We start from the raw sequence: 13760 nt of genomic DNA, 5'->3' as shown, positions 1-13760 counted from the left end.
TTTCCTGGCGGCTGAGCCCTGGGTCCGCCCTGCAGCCTGCGTTCCCCTGTCAGTGTCACCGTGCTTTATTTACTTTAAAAACATATTCTCGTGGGTTTCAGAGAGGAAGGGAGAGGGAGAGAGAGATAGAAACATCAATTACGTGAGAAAATCATGGATCGGCTGCCCCTGCATGTGCCCTACTGGGGATCGAGCCTGCAACCCTGGCCTGTGCCTTTGACTGGAATGGAACCCGGGACCCTTTGGTCCGCGCCGTTGCTCTATCCACTGAACCACACGGCCAGGGCTCCCCGTGCACGTTATTTCTGGGTCAGCATCACCGCGCACGCTGTCCCTGGCCTCCGTTTCCATCGGCCGTTAGTCCAACAGCCACGTCCGTCCATCCGTCCGATGGCTCCAGATTTCTGTGGGGCTCGGCGGGGAGGGAGGCGGCCTGTTTATCAGGATCCTTGTAGAGAGGGGGTTGGTTTGGGCGAAGGAAGAGGGCGGGGTTAGGGTTTCTCGGTGAGGACGACAGCACAGCGTTATGGGAGCCTGACCCCTTCTTGTCTCGCTCTCGCTCTTGCCCTCGCGCTCGCTGAGGTGGGGGTGGCGTTCGGTGTGAGCTGCCGTAGCGGTCGGCTTTCTTGGCCAGGGCCGGGCCGGCGGCGGCGGCAGCGCAGGGCGCCAGCTGTGAGAGCGGCAGAGGCAGACCTCGTGTGGGCACTAACGGCCAAGCATAGGACTCGCACTTCTGCTAAATTAAATGCAGGAAGGCCATACGGACTGAGCTAGGGAACTAAAATGCGGCCGGTAAAATAGTTCAGAATTTATAGCGCATTAACCTGCATATAAACAGTCATCGTTTTAAAGAATGGTATTCCTTTCCTTGTGCTGCCGTCTTTCCTTATTTCAGGCTCCCACTTACCCCCCAGATTTATATTCCCGTGTGGCGCCAGGTAATGGGGTTGGGAGTTATGGGGCTGCTGACACCCCGCACACCTTTCAGACTGCACAGCAGCCCCCGACCGCCGCCGCCGCCTCCGGCCCGTCCTCCCTGCCCTGGACCCCCCGCCCCACCGTCGTGCGCCCCCCCCCAGCCTCGGTGCCTGGACATAAATCTCCTTCGGCTGGTGGCCTGCAGTTTTATTACTTTTGCCTTTTAAAAAATTTATACTCGTAAGAAAGCCATTCCACAGAAGATTTGAAAATGGAAGAAAATGGTAATAATAGTGAAATAACGCTGCGGGCTGCTTGGATGGATTCTGGAGGTTCCTCCTGCCCTCTGAGTCACGGATGGTTACATGGTTGCCGCGGGAGACTGATACAGTTTGTGCTGGGTGTTTGTGTTTACCTTTTTGTCTGCAGTCTTTGTTAAATATTCCTGACTCGTTCTCGTGGCTCCTTGTGAGTCCCAGGGAGCGGTGCTGGCTGCCGGGGGTCCCCGCCCGGTGGTGAGAGCCTTCGTCAGTGGGCACCCCCGGGGGCACGGGACCAGCGGCGAGGCGGGCACCACGAGGCCTGCCCTCCTGGCGAGGCTCTGCTCCGGCCCGTCCTGGCGGCACCCTCACCTGCTAGGCCCCGGGTGCGGGACAGGCGCCTGGGAGCTCGCAGGGGGGGTTCCTTCTCCCCTCGCCGGCGGCACACAGCGGGGTGCAGACTGGGGCGGGGCGCTCAGGCTGGCCTTCGCTTTACGCACCTCTATCATGTCAATTCTTTCAAAAAATACATATTTTTAAAATTTATTTCAGGGAGGAAGGGGGAGGGGGAGAAGGATGAAACACCACTGATGAGAGAGAAACATCCATCTGGTCGATGCTCAGCCACTGAGCCACACTGGCCGGGCTATCCTGTCAGTTCTGTGCTCACCAGGTTGGAGCTGTTTTTCCTTTGGAAGCTCAGGTGAGAACCGAAGGTCTTGATTCTAAACAAATGCATGTTCCTTCCTGCACGTGGTATTTACCCGCCATTGATTTACTGAAACCAGGGCCCGGAAGACGAATTGAAGGTGAAGATAACGTTTCCTAGCTAGAAACCAGGTTTTGATTTACTTTTGAAACGGGAACTGCTCGCAGCATGGCTGAGTGAGGGCCGGGCCGGTGCTGCCTGTGTGGTCCGGGCGACAGCACCGAGCTCGAGCGCGGTCCCCGCAGCCCCGGTGCGTGCGGTGAGGTGGCTGCGCGGTGACGGCAGAGGGAGGGCGGGGGCTCGGCTGTGCCGGGCGTGAGCAGCGGTGGGGATGCGGCCCTGGTCCCGGCCCGAAGCTCACGGTCCCCACCGAAGGGGGAGGAGGGTCCCGCCTTCCTCTCTAAGTGGAAAGGGGGGTGCGGGGGGGGGGCAGAGCCCCTGGCTTCCCCCAGAGCCACAGGGAGGCGATTCCACGCGCCTGCAGTCACTCGCGGTGCGGCTGTGTCTGAGGTCCTCAGTGGCTGGCTCTTCATTACCATCCGAGGTTTTCATCAGAGACGGGAGTAGGTCTCTCGGAGAACTGGAGAAGCGCCGGGGGCTGGCGGAGGCTGGAGGCCGGGCTGTCTGAGCTGGAAGGTCAGAGCTCCCGGCGGACAAACATTGACACGACGGCGGCTCCGAACCACAGCCTTCCAGAGGAGCGGGCCCCGCGGGGCCCCCCGGCCCGGGGCCCCCTGGAGGGGGCCGGGGAGAGCCCGTCAGGGCCGCAGGCCGCCGGCGTGGTGGCGCTCTGGGCCTCGCCTCCGTTCCTCCGCCGCCCTCGCTCCTCCCCCACCCCACCCCACCCCACCCCCCGCCAACGGTGCGCGGCCTGCGGGGCTCCTGGCCCTCATCCTTTTTAGAAGCACGTGTCATCCTGAGGAAACGGAGCTGTGTCCTCAGCTCGTAATTAGATCAGGGCTGGTAGCTGGTGAGTCAGGAAAGGATTAAAATAATGATCTCAGGTGTGTTGGGACATTACCGGCAAGATGCTGCCCGAGCCCCGGCCAGTGTGGCTCAGTGGACGGCGTCAGCTGCCCACCGGGTTCGATTCTGGCCAAGGGCATGTTCCTTGGTTGCAGGCTTCTCCCCAGCCTGGGCCCTGGTCCGGGCCCTGCAGGAGGCTGCCAATCGCTGGTTTTCTCTCACATCTATTCTCTCTGTTTTTCCCTCTCTCCCCAGCTCTCTCTAAAATCAGTGGGAACATATCTGCGGGTGAGGATTTAAAATAAAACGAGGAAAATGATGCTGCCCTCAGACCCTGAGAGTGAGGCAGGTGCGGCACCGTTCACTGGGCAGGAGCAGCTTCCTGCGCCTGCGGCTCGGGCCTCGCCCCTCCTCACGCTGTGGGGGCGGGCTTTGCTGTGCGGAGCCCCTGGAAGTGAAAGTGGGGGCGGCTGGCGCGGGATGGACCCTGCGCTGGAGGACGTGCTGGGTGTGGAGGGTCCGTCCTGTTCCAGACTCAGGGTCTGTCTGTCTGCGCAGGAGCTGCTGCAGCCCGGCCGGCCCTGCCCACACCCCGGGGGAGCCGTCGGCATCACGTGTCCTCATGTTACACCGGGTTTGGGTGCCGTAAACACTCATGCAGCTTAAGGACAGGGGTTTGCAAAGAGAATACGCGCGCGCGCGCGTGTGTGTAAAGAAGAGTTTATTTTTAGAGAGGGAGGAAGGAAAGGGAGAGAGGAACATTGATGTGAGAGAGAATCACTGACTGGCTGCCTCCTGCACGCCTTCCTCTGGGGGTAGAACCCAGGCCCGTGCCCCTGACCGGAGTGGAGCCAGCGTGCGGGCCATCGCCATCGCTGAGCCTCAGCGCCGGGGCCGAGGGGCCGCACTTGGGCTGCTCGCTTGCAGCTCCAGAGTGAGGCGCTTTCTAGCCGCATGGTGAACGGCCCGGAGATGGGCTCACCGGACAGGCTTTTACTTACTTATTTATACAGGCGCTTTGTTGTCCCCTGTGTTTACTGTGATTGGGCGTACTGTTATAAGATCACAGGCTCCCGGCGCCCGTTCCATACGCACCCGCGTCCGCTGTCCGTGTGCTCAGCACCCGGCCCAGAGGCGGCTTCCGAGGGGAGGGTCCGGGCCCGCTGAGCACACGCAGAGGCCAGCGCACCGCACTGCAGTGGGGATGAAAAACGCTCTGTGCTCCGCGGCTGCACATGCGCGGTCTGCCGAGCCCGACGCGGCACTAACACTGTCCTGACGCGCACCCGCTCGGCGGCCCAGCTGGCGTGCCCGCATCCATCACGGGCGTGCGGCGAGGCGAGCAGCGTGGCAGATGGAGGGCCCGCGAGGACACGGTCTGATGTGCGGTTCCGCGGGGGAGCCATACGTCACCTGCCGGCCCCGCTGGTCTGCGGCGCCAGCTTCCCCCGGGCCCGTTTTCCTCCGAGATGGAGCCGCGGGACAGTCACAGGCGAGGCTGGGCTGAGGGCACGGGCCTGCCCGGTGCTCCTTCCCCCGGTGCTCCCAGGTCAGGAACCAGGTGGCTTGTGTGGCCAGGATTCTGCCCCGCAGTCCCCTTTTGGGAAAGAACTGGAAAGAGAAAGCGGCACAAGTTTGGGCAAGCAGTGCCCGTTAGGTGTCTGAGGCTGTCTGACCGCCGCTTGCCCGCCCCGCACGGCTCCCCTTGGCCGCGGAGGCCCTGCCAGCTCCTGAGTGGACACAGGCGGCAGGGAGAGTCCGCACTCGCCCGGGCGGCCTGGCCCAGGGCCGAGCCCCGAGCTCTGAGAGGCGGCGGGTCCGGGGTCCCTGCCCCCTGCTGCCGGGCGCTGTGCTGGGCTGACGGTGAGGGCTTTCCGCAGGAGAAGCGTAGTTTGTTCCCTGGACCCACACCAGCTCCGACCACTGCGCCGAGAAGCAGGAACCTCAGGCCGCTGCGGCGGGCGGGCACCCTGGGCCTGAGGAAGCTGAGCAGAGGGGGTTCCAGGTGCAGGAACGTCAACCCTGATGCCCAGAAGAGGCGGACAGGGCGTCTGCAGCGTCCGGTGCGGGGAGGGCTGGTGCCGTGGAGGGAAACCCAGGCTCGGGGACCAGATGGAGCCTCATCTCGGAAAGGCAGGCAGCTGTGAGCAGGTGGCAGCTGCTTCCTAAGGACGACGGAGGGGCAGGTGGAGGGGGAGCTGGAGGAGGAGGGGGAGCTGGAGGAGGAGGGGGAGCAGGTGGAAGGGGAGCTGGAGGGGGGGGAGCTGGAGGAGGGGGGGGAGCTGGAGGAGGAGGGGGAGCTGGAGGAGGAGGAGGAACAGGTGGAAGGGGAGCTGGAGGAGGAGGGGGAGCTGGAGGAGGAGGGGGAGCGGGTGGAAGGGGAGCTGGAGGAGGGGGGGAGCTGGAGGAGGAGGGGGAGCTGGAGGAGGAGTGGGAGCAGGTGGAAGGGGAGCTGGAGGAGGAGGGGGAGCTGGAGGAGGAGGGGAGCTGGAGGAGGAGGGGGAGCAGGTGGAAGGGGAGCTGGAGGAGGAGGGGGAGCTGGAGGAGGGGGGGGAGCTGGAGGAGGGGGGGGAGCTGGAGGAGGAGGGGGAGCTGGAGGAGGAGGGGGAGCTGGAGGAGGGGGGGAGCTGGAGGAGGAGGGGGAGCTGGAGGAGGAGGGGGAGCGGGTGGAAGGGGAGCTGGAGGAGGGGAGGAGCTGGAGGAGGAGGGGGAGCTGGAGGAGGAGGGGGAGCTGGAGGAGGAGGGGGAGCAGGTGGAGGGGGAGCTGGAGGAGGAGGGGGAGCAGGTGGAAGGGGAGCTGGAGGAGGAGGGGGAGCTGGAGGAGGAGGGGAGCTGGAGGAGGAGGGGGAGCTGGAGGAGGAGGGGGAGCTGGAGGAGGGGGGGGAGCAGGTGGAAGGGGAGCTGGAGGAGGAGGGGAGCTGGAGGAGGAGGGGGAGCTGGAGGAGGAGGGGAGCTGGAGGAGGCGGGGGAGCTGGAGGAGGCGGGGGAGCTGGAGGAGGCGGGGGAGCTGGAGGAGGAGGGGGATCTGGAGTAGGAGGGGAAGCAGGTGGAGGGGGAGCTGGAGGGGGGGGGAGCTGGAGGAGGAGGGGGAGCTGGAGGAGGAGGGGAGCTGGAGGAGGAGGAGGGGGAGCAGGTGGAGGGGGAGCTGGAGGAGGAGGGGGAGCTGGAGGAGGAGGGGGAGCTGGAGGAGGAGGGGGAGCAGGTGGAGGGGGAGCTGGAGGAGGAGGGGAGCTGGAGGAGGAGGGGAGCTGGAGGAGGAGGGGAGCTGGAGGAGGAGGGGGATCTGGAGTAGGAGGGGAAGCAGGTGGAGGGGGAGCTGGAGGAGGAGGGGGAGCCGGAGGAGGAGGGGGAGCGGGTGGAAGGGTGGGCCGGGGTGCCGGAGCCCGGGGTCAGCTGGCGGTGCTGTGACTGGCGGTGGGCGGACTGAGCGGACTGAGGGAGTCACTGGGGGGGGACAGGGCTGCGGCCGCTCGCTCAGTGCAGTAGGGCGGGGCGCAGCACGGCCGGCCTCTGAGTGCAGCGAGGGCGGAGCTGTTGGTGCTGTGTCCTCCCGGAGGGAGCTGCCAGGAGCCTCTCACCCCGGGCCCAGGGAGTCCAGGGCGGCCTGCACCCTCCCTACTGCTCAGGTCTGAGGTCCTGTCACATCCCGAGCTCAGCAAGCAGGCTCCTCCACGTGTGGCATTGGTGTGTCCCCGCGTGGACGGGCTGGGAGGCCACGCCAGTGGTCACGGCAAAGACCCAGAAGGCAGCCTCCCGCTGGACACGGCCCAGGAAGACCCGGTGCTGTGCTCTGACCGTACCCGTGGGGCTGCCTTGCTGGGGGTCAGGGAGGAGCCGCAGCCACCCAGCAGGTGCCCTGGGCAGTGGCTGCTGCTGCACAGCCTGCGGAGAGGGTCCCGCCGCCTGGGAGCTGGCCGTGGTGCTGCCTGAGCGTGCTCCGAGCCTTCCCAGCTCTGCCCGCAGGGCCAGTGCCAAGCCTTTCTTCCGGGCATTTGTGGGAGCGTCTCCTTCCCTGGAGGGAACGTATTCCCGAGGGCCCCTCAGACCCGGAAGCCGCTGGGCCCGCGGCCTGGGCGGAGGCGGGGAGTGAGTGCGCAGTCTGTCCGGCGGCGGGGGCTGCGGTCTCACCTGCAGGTGCACTTCGCCCGAACCTTCCAGGAACAGCGGGCACAGCGGCTGGCTGCTGGGAAGCTGGTCGGAAGGGCAGGCACGTACTCGGGGCCAGGGCCGGTGAAGCGGTGCCAGGTCCTCTCCGTCCTCCCTGCCCGGGCCGAGGACCCGCTGCTGGAGCGGGGAGGGTCCTCCCTGGCCTGGAGACATCCCTCCTTCCCCGTTCACCAGCGCCTTTGCATCCGCAGGCCCGGTGCCGGCTCCAGCGGGGACAAGGCCCAGCCCGGGCGGCCACCCAGGGGCCGGCTCTCCGGGCGGCCCGGCGCTGTCTGAGGCCCGGCCTCCGAGGCCGCGGGGCAGAGCGGAGGCTGAGGGGGACCTGCTCCCCGCGCAGCTCCTGCCTGAACCATGATTGAAACGCTTCCGAAGGCTGTCATTTTTAAATTGGTTTTGTTTTCAAGGAGAAGAAAAACCAATCTAAATGTGTTTATGAGGCCCGGGTTGGGTTTTTCTTTAAAGTCACTGTATCAGGAAGGAATTTTATTTTTTATTTTTTGCCACAGCACTAAATTAGTTTGCTTCCCTCCCTTGCCTTTTAAATAGTGAGTTTTTCTGGGCTTATTAGTGATTTCGGTGGCTCCCTCCGGGATGTGGGTTCTGTGCTTGGCTGCCATCATGCGTGCGGACCTGTCCCAGCATGGCCCCACGTGCTGACGGAATGTGAGGCGCTCGGGCAGGCGGGGCGCTGGAGGAAAAAGTGTCAGCACCAGTGCCAGACTGTCGGGAGGAGAGGTGTGCGGGTGGGCAGGCTGTGACACCCCTTGCCAGCCTGAATGCCCCCCCCCGATGGGGCTGGGGCAATGGTGGGCTGTGGGGGGGCTGGGGGCGGGTGGGAGGCTGTGTGGGGCACTGGGGGCGGATGGTGGGATGTATGGGGGGCTGGGGGCGGATGGTGGGGGTTGTGGGGGCCTGGGGGCGGATGGTGGGATGTGGAAGGGTGGGTGGTGGGATGTGGGGGCCTGGGGGCAGATGGGAGGCTGTGGGGGGGCTGTGGGCGGATGGTAGGATGAGTGGGGGGCTGGGGGCAGATGGGCTGAGGGGGGCTGGGGGCGTTTGGGGAGATGTATGGGGGCTGGGGGCGGATGGTGGGATGAGTGGGGGGCTGGGGGCGGATGGGGGGATGTATGGGGGCTGGGGGCTGATGGTGGGATGTGGGAGGGTGGGTGGTGGGATGTGGGGGGCTGGGGGCAGATGGGCTGTGTGGGGGGCTGGGGGCAGATGGGGGGCTTTGTGGGGGGCTGGGGGCAGATGGGGGGCTGTGTGGGGGGCTGGGGGCAGATGGGGGCTGTGTGCTTCCGTGTCCTGTGAGATGCCGGGCCGTGGGCTTGATGATAAAGAGACGCGGTTGGGCAGCTGTAATGCTCAGAGGAGACTGTGCTGCGTGGCTTTGCAATGAATGGAAATGTGCTCTAGTTATCTGTGTTTGTAGGCGTGCCACCTTTGCCTCGCCCCGCCTCGGCCGGCTTCTCTCGTTAGGATTCTCTGAATAATTGGGCCGTGGGGAGGGGGGCAGCTGACACCGTTTTGTTAGGAGGCGGCTGCTGGGCCTGCGATCTCCCGTGGGCGGAGAGGCCTGCTGGTCCCCAGCTGCTGCGTGCACCTGGCTCTGCTCGGGCTCACACCTGGCCCTCCGGGGCCTGCCCGCCTCGCTCCAGACCCGCCGCCGGCTGGAGCCCGGGACGGCGGCCGCCTCAGACGGAGTGCGCTCAGGCCCGTGCTGCTTGGCCGTGCCGGTCGGCGGGTGCGCTGTGAGCTTCGCTCCTCCCCCTCCCTCTGGGAGCTGGAGCCAGAGCCCCCGTGGGCTCCCACCTCGAAGCCGGCGCCCGAGTCCCTGGTGGGGGCTGGGGTGGGTGCCACGCCCACAGCCACATCTCTGGGCGCCTCTGGCTGCGGTTTCCTCCCACGGAGAGCCTTTGGGATTCTCAGTCCGGGCAGAGCCGCCCCGGCAGGTGAGGAAGGAGAGGGCCCGAGGCAGACCCTGCCGTCACAGAGATGGGGGCAGGGGGTGCGGAGTGCTGAGCAGCGGGGCCTGGGGACCGGAAGCCCTGTGCCGCCCAGCGCCTCTGCCTCTGCCGCTCGCCTGCGGAGCGGGGCCCGCGGGGCTCAGAACCCGGCTCCCGGCCCCGCCCGGAGGAGCGCAGGCCGTGCTGGCCCTCCGCTGGGGCAGCGCCAAGACACGTGGCTTCCGTCTCCCACGGGGAGGCCACGTGCAGGAAGTCACGAGTGTGCGGGGCCGGTGCTGGGGACCACAGACAGCAGTGACTGCGGTCCCCGTGGGGCGGGGCCGGACTGGGTGGGCTGAGCCCAGTGTCCCCGGGGCGTGGAGCAGAGGGCCCTTCCTTTCTCAGCTGCTCTGCCCCTTCCCGGGGCCACTCCCCGCCAGGCCCGGTTTCACTCAGCTTCCTGCTCATTGCCCTCCCTCCATGTCCTCCATCCCAGGAGGCTCTGCTGTGGACGCCACCTCACCGTCCACCTGGCGCGGCCTCGGCCCCACCCAGAGGCCGAGGGAGGGGAGGAAAAGCCGCCCTGGGCGACCTCGGACCGCCATGCGTGCATGCGCTTCCCCCGGGCGCTCTGTGTCCCGTCTGCCTGGGGCCGGTGCTGGCGCAGCGGGCACGGCTGGCACTGCTGCTCGTGAGGACGAGAGGTCTTCCTGAGCGCGGCTCCGCCTGGCGATGCCGGGTCTGCCTGCACGGGAGCCGGACGCAGCCGCCCGCGGCCGCACAAATGAAAGAACTCGGAGCAGCCTCGAGGCCTCCCACGTGGACAGCCTCGCGCAGGGGCGGTCTGTCCCCCGGGAGGGGTCCAGGCGGCTTCGCTTGCTTTGCCGGGACACGAGCTCTCGGCCGAGGGGACGGGGACGGGGACGGGGGGGGGGGGGGGGGGGGGGGCGGCGCCATCCGCAGGGACGCCGTCTGCCTCGCGCGCCTGCTGCGCTCACCTGCATCCCTCTCACCGTCGCTCGCCGTTGCCTTGGATACTGGCCCGAGCTTCCGCGGACCGAGCAGGCCTTTCTCTCTTCAGAGGCGATAGAATTATGTACACGCACCGCACACGCAGAAAGCCTCCTGACGGTGTGTCAGCATGTTACGACTTTCCCCGTGCTCTAGAAACCACACGTGTTTATGGCAGGAATTTGGAAACACACGGGAGGCCAGGGCGGGGACAAGGAGGCAGTGCGGTTCCGCTCCCGGGGCGGCCCCACGCGTGTCCGTGTGGTCAGCCGGGCCTTCGAGTGTGCTCCACACCCGGGGCAATAGCCGTCACCCTCACCCTCCTCCACCGGCTCTGCGGGTGCCCCCAGGCCGGGCACCTGAGAATGTGGCTCCTGTAAGGGCTGCTGCCCCCGCTCACCTCCCGCCCGCAGAACCCCCCGCCCCCCTCTCCGCCGGCTCCGCCCGGGGCTCCGCGGATAATGGATAACGTTCGCTCTGCGCTGTCTGGCCCCGGTCTTAGAGGCGACGCGTCGGTGGACGTGTCTGAGGCCGACAGGCGTTCTGTGTTCTCGCCTCTTTGCGGCAGCTTGGGCTCTTTTCCCTCCCCAGGGACGGGGCTGAGTGGTCAGTCGGGTGTATGGGTGTGAATGAGTGTGTGTGTGTGTGTGTGTGTGTGTGTGAGGGGTGTGTGTGTGTGTGTGTGTGTGTGTGTGTATGAGTGTGAGTGTGTGTGTGTGTATGTGAATGAGTGTGTGTGTGTGTTAGAGTGTGTGTGTGTGTGAGGGGTGTGTGTGTGTGTGTGTGTGTGTATGTGTGAGAGTGTGTGTGTGAGAGTGTGTGTGTGTGTGTGAGGGGTGTGTGTGTGTGTGTGTATGAGTGTGAGTGTGTGAGTGTGAGAATTGCACCGGAGGCGTACAGGAAAAGGCAGAGACGCCATCGTGCTCCTCACCCAGCTTCCGGGGTCACAGCTGGGCCGTGGGCGGCACCGGGGACGCCGTGAGTTTCCCGCGGGCTCTCGGTCCTGGGGCCCCAAGAGGTTCGCCGCCGAGAGCCACGTGGGCGAGGATTGTCCGGGGAGATGGCGACTCACAGAGGCCGCCACTTCGGCCGCCACTCCGGTTCTGCCGTCTGAAACGATGCTCTTGCCGATTTAAAATTAGCTTCTGGGAACATAACTGTCATCGCCAATCACACTGCGCTGGGAAGGAAATGTGTGCGAGTCCAAATGGTTATTTTATGTATTCTTATGCCATTTCTGGCAATTAACTGGATAGCCCTTACACTTTCTTAATGCTTAACTGTGTTATTAAAAAGCATTAATCTAGAGGTTTTGGAGTGAGGTTACCATAGAAATGGAAATAAAGTATGGAAAAGACACCTGAGGGGAAGCTAAGGATTAAAGTTCCCCGCGAGGGACCGGCGGGCGCCCCCAGCATTCGCAGGGAGCGGCCGCAGGACACGCGTGGCTGCTCCAGGCTGCTTGCTGGCCACCTCTGTTGCCGATCGTGGCGTTGCACCGGCAGCTAAGTGTGTGGGACAGACGTGTTTTCCTAGTTCACGTGTCGTCATATTTCTGACATTTGTTTCCTTAAAAGGTGTAGGACGGTGTCTGGCAAGGTGTGTGTGAGCTCACCCTCTCATGGCGTCATCTGCGGGGTGTGGCGTGTCCGCCTGTCCCCACTGCCCCCCACTGCCCCCGGCGGAGCAGCCACAGAGAAACAAGTGTGCTCAGTGCGCTGGGCGGCGGTGAGGAGTCGGCTCAGGTCGGAAGAGTGACTCTAGCGCTTCCACTGGTTTTCTGTCTGAGGGACTTAGAGCTTCGGAAACAAGAACTTTAACAATCAAATCAGAAATCGTTTATTTTACTAAAATTTTTATTTTTTTTTATTTTTTTTATTTTTTTAAATATATATATATATATATATATATATATATATATATATATATATATATTTTTTTTTTACAGAGAGGAAGGGAGAGGTATAGAGAGCTAGAAACATCGAGGAGAGAGAAACATCGAACAGCTGCCTCCTGCACACTCCCTCACTGGGGATGTGCCCGCAACCAAGGTACATGCTCTTGACCGGAATCAAACCTGGGACCTTTCAGTCCGCAGACCGACGCTCTATCCACTGAGCCAAACCGGTTTTGGCTATTTTACTAGAATTTTTTAAAGTTTATTAGCTGCAGCTGTGGAGGTGGAGGGACTGTGCTTTGTCTGGAGTGAGGGCCACATGGAGGCCCTGAGCAGTGGCTGCCGGCCCGGCTGGGGGGGCGGGGCAGTCCCGGGAGGGAGGGGTGTAGGAATGAATAACCGTGAGGACCCGCGTGGGCGAGCCTTTAATATGGAGGGAGGGCGTGGGAACCACAGCGGCCCCTGGAGCCACTGAGCACGCACAGGAAACCACTGAGGGCCCGGGCCCTCCTCTGGCAGGCGCGGAGCGGCTGTAGCTGCTGAGTGAGTCTGCGAGGGTGGAGAGGAAGGTGGCAGGACGTTGGTTACACGTGCCCTGAAATGTCTATGCTTTTGATCACGTATTCTTTCTGGAAACGTGTCCGGGAAGCCTCGCCTGCCGTCTGCCCGCTCTCCTCCGAACCCAGCCCTCCCGGCGCTGCCCCAGAGCGTGCCCGGCGTGCGGGAAGGGCGGGCGAGGCGGAGGCGGGCGGAGCTGGACGCCGGCTTCGGACATGGACACGGGACTGAGACGTCGCTCCCTGTCGTTGCAGATGAAGACGGTCAGCGTGGCCTTGGTGTTGTGCCTGAACGTCGGGGTGGACCCCCCGGACGTGGTGAAGACCACGCCCTGCGCGCGCCTGGAGTGCTGGATCGGTGAGTCCGGGGCCGCGGGGAGGGGAGGGCGGCCGGCGGCCCTCCTGCCTGGTCCGAGCGGCTGGCGCCGTTTCTGTAAACCGGAGCACCGGGCCTGCACGCTGTGGCTGCACGCCCCTGCCGCGGTGGAGAGTGTCAGCGAGTCAGTAAAATTCCTCCTGCGTCTGGCGGGAGCAGGCCCTGGTCACCGCTCTGCAGTGAGGGACCGGCCCTGCGTGCAGGTGCTCACTCCCCGGGCGGGAGCCTCGGCTCGCCGTGAGGAGGTGTTAGCCGGGGTTCGAGGGCAGGCGTGCGGCCTCCGCGTCCTGTTGGGTGCGGCTGGCTGAGCCGTTCGGCTGACAGCTGTCCGTCACCGGCCAGCAGGTCCCCTCCCTGTCACCGGAGAGCGGTTTGGGCGCCTGCCTCTTCCTCCCGCCTCAGCTCACTCCCGTGAGCTCACGTGTCCTCTCACCGGGCTGACGATCGGTCGTCTCCGCTGCGGCTGTCCTGCCCGGGAGGCGCAGGCCCTGAGTCCCAGCCACGGGCCTCGGCAGCTGCGGGCACGGAGCAGGAGGTGGCGTCGAGGGCTGCGTGGAAGTGGTGGCGCCGGGGCGCCTCTGGGCCTACCCCCACACGGACGTGGGGCTGGCAGGCCCCAGCGGGTGGCACGCCGTGTTCACGTGGAAACCCGGGGGTGCGCTCAGCGCGCCCAGGGACCCGGGGGCCGTTCTGCGCAGGTGCCCGGGCGAGGCCAGGAGGGGAGCCTCGCACCAGGAACAGCCTCACGTGGCGAGGAGCTCCGAGTGCAGGGAGCAGCGCCAGCCCGCAGCTCCGGGGCAGCCGGGCGGAGGGGGGCTGGTGCTGGCCTCTGCACCGAGCTGTGTGGCCCCGGGTGACCCCAAGCCGAGAGGAAGGTGCTGCCGGGCCCTGGCACACCTCCGTGCCTGCAGCTGGAACCTCTGTTCTCGGGGCCTCGCCTAGAGTGTCCCCGT

The 13760-nt window shown here is 64.9% G+C and overlaps 1 protein-coding gene across 2 annotated transcripts in view; it reads left to right on the top strand.

Annotated features, from left to right (window-relative positions):
* Nucleotides 1–13760, top strand: part of RPTOR (regulatory associated protein of MTOR complex 1) — a 56985-nt gene that overhangs the window by 3551 nt on the left and 39674 nt on the right. For both annotated transcript variants that reach the window (XM_084861873.1, XM_084861872.1), the window contains exon 2: nt 12687–12789. In XM_084861873.1, coding sequence (XP_084717999.1) covers nt 12687–12789 — 103 coding nt within the window. The remainder of the gene's footprint in view (nt 1–12686; nt 12790–13760) is intronic.

This window comes from Pipistrellus hanaki (assembly GCF_964339955.1).
Source record: "Pipistrellus hanaki genome assembly, chromosome: 16".
NCBI classification, from domain to species: Eukaryota; Metazoa; Chordata; class Mammalia; order Chiroptera; family Vespertilionidae; genus Pipistrellus; species Pipistrellus hanaki.
This window is presented reverse-complemented; position numbering and strand designations above follow the sequence as displayed.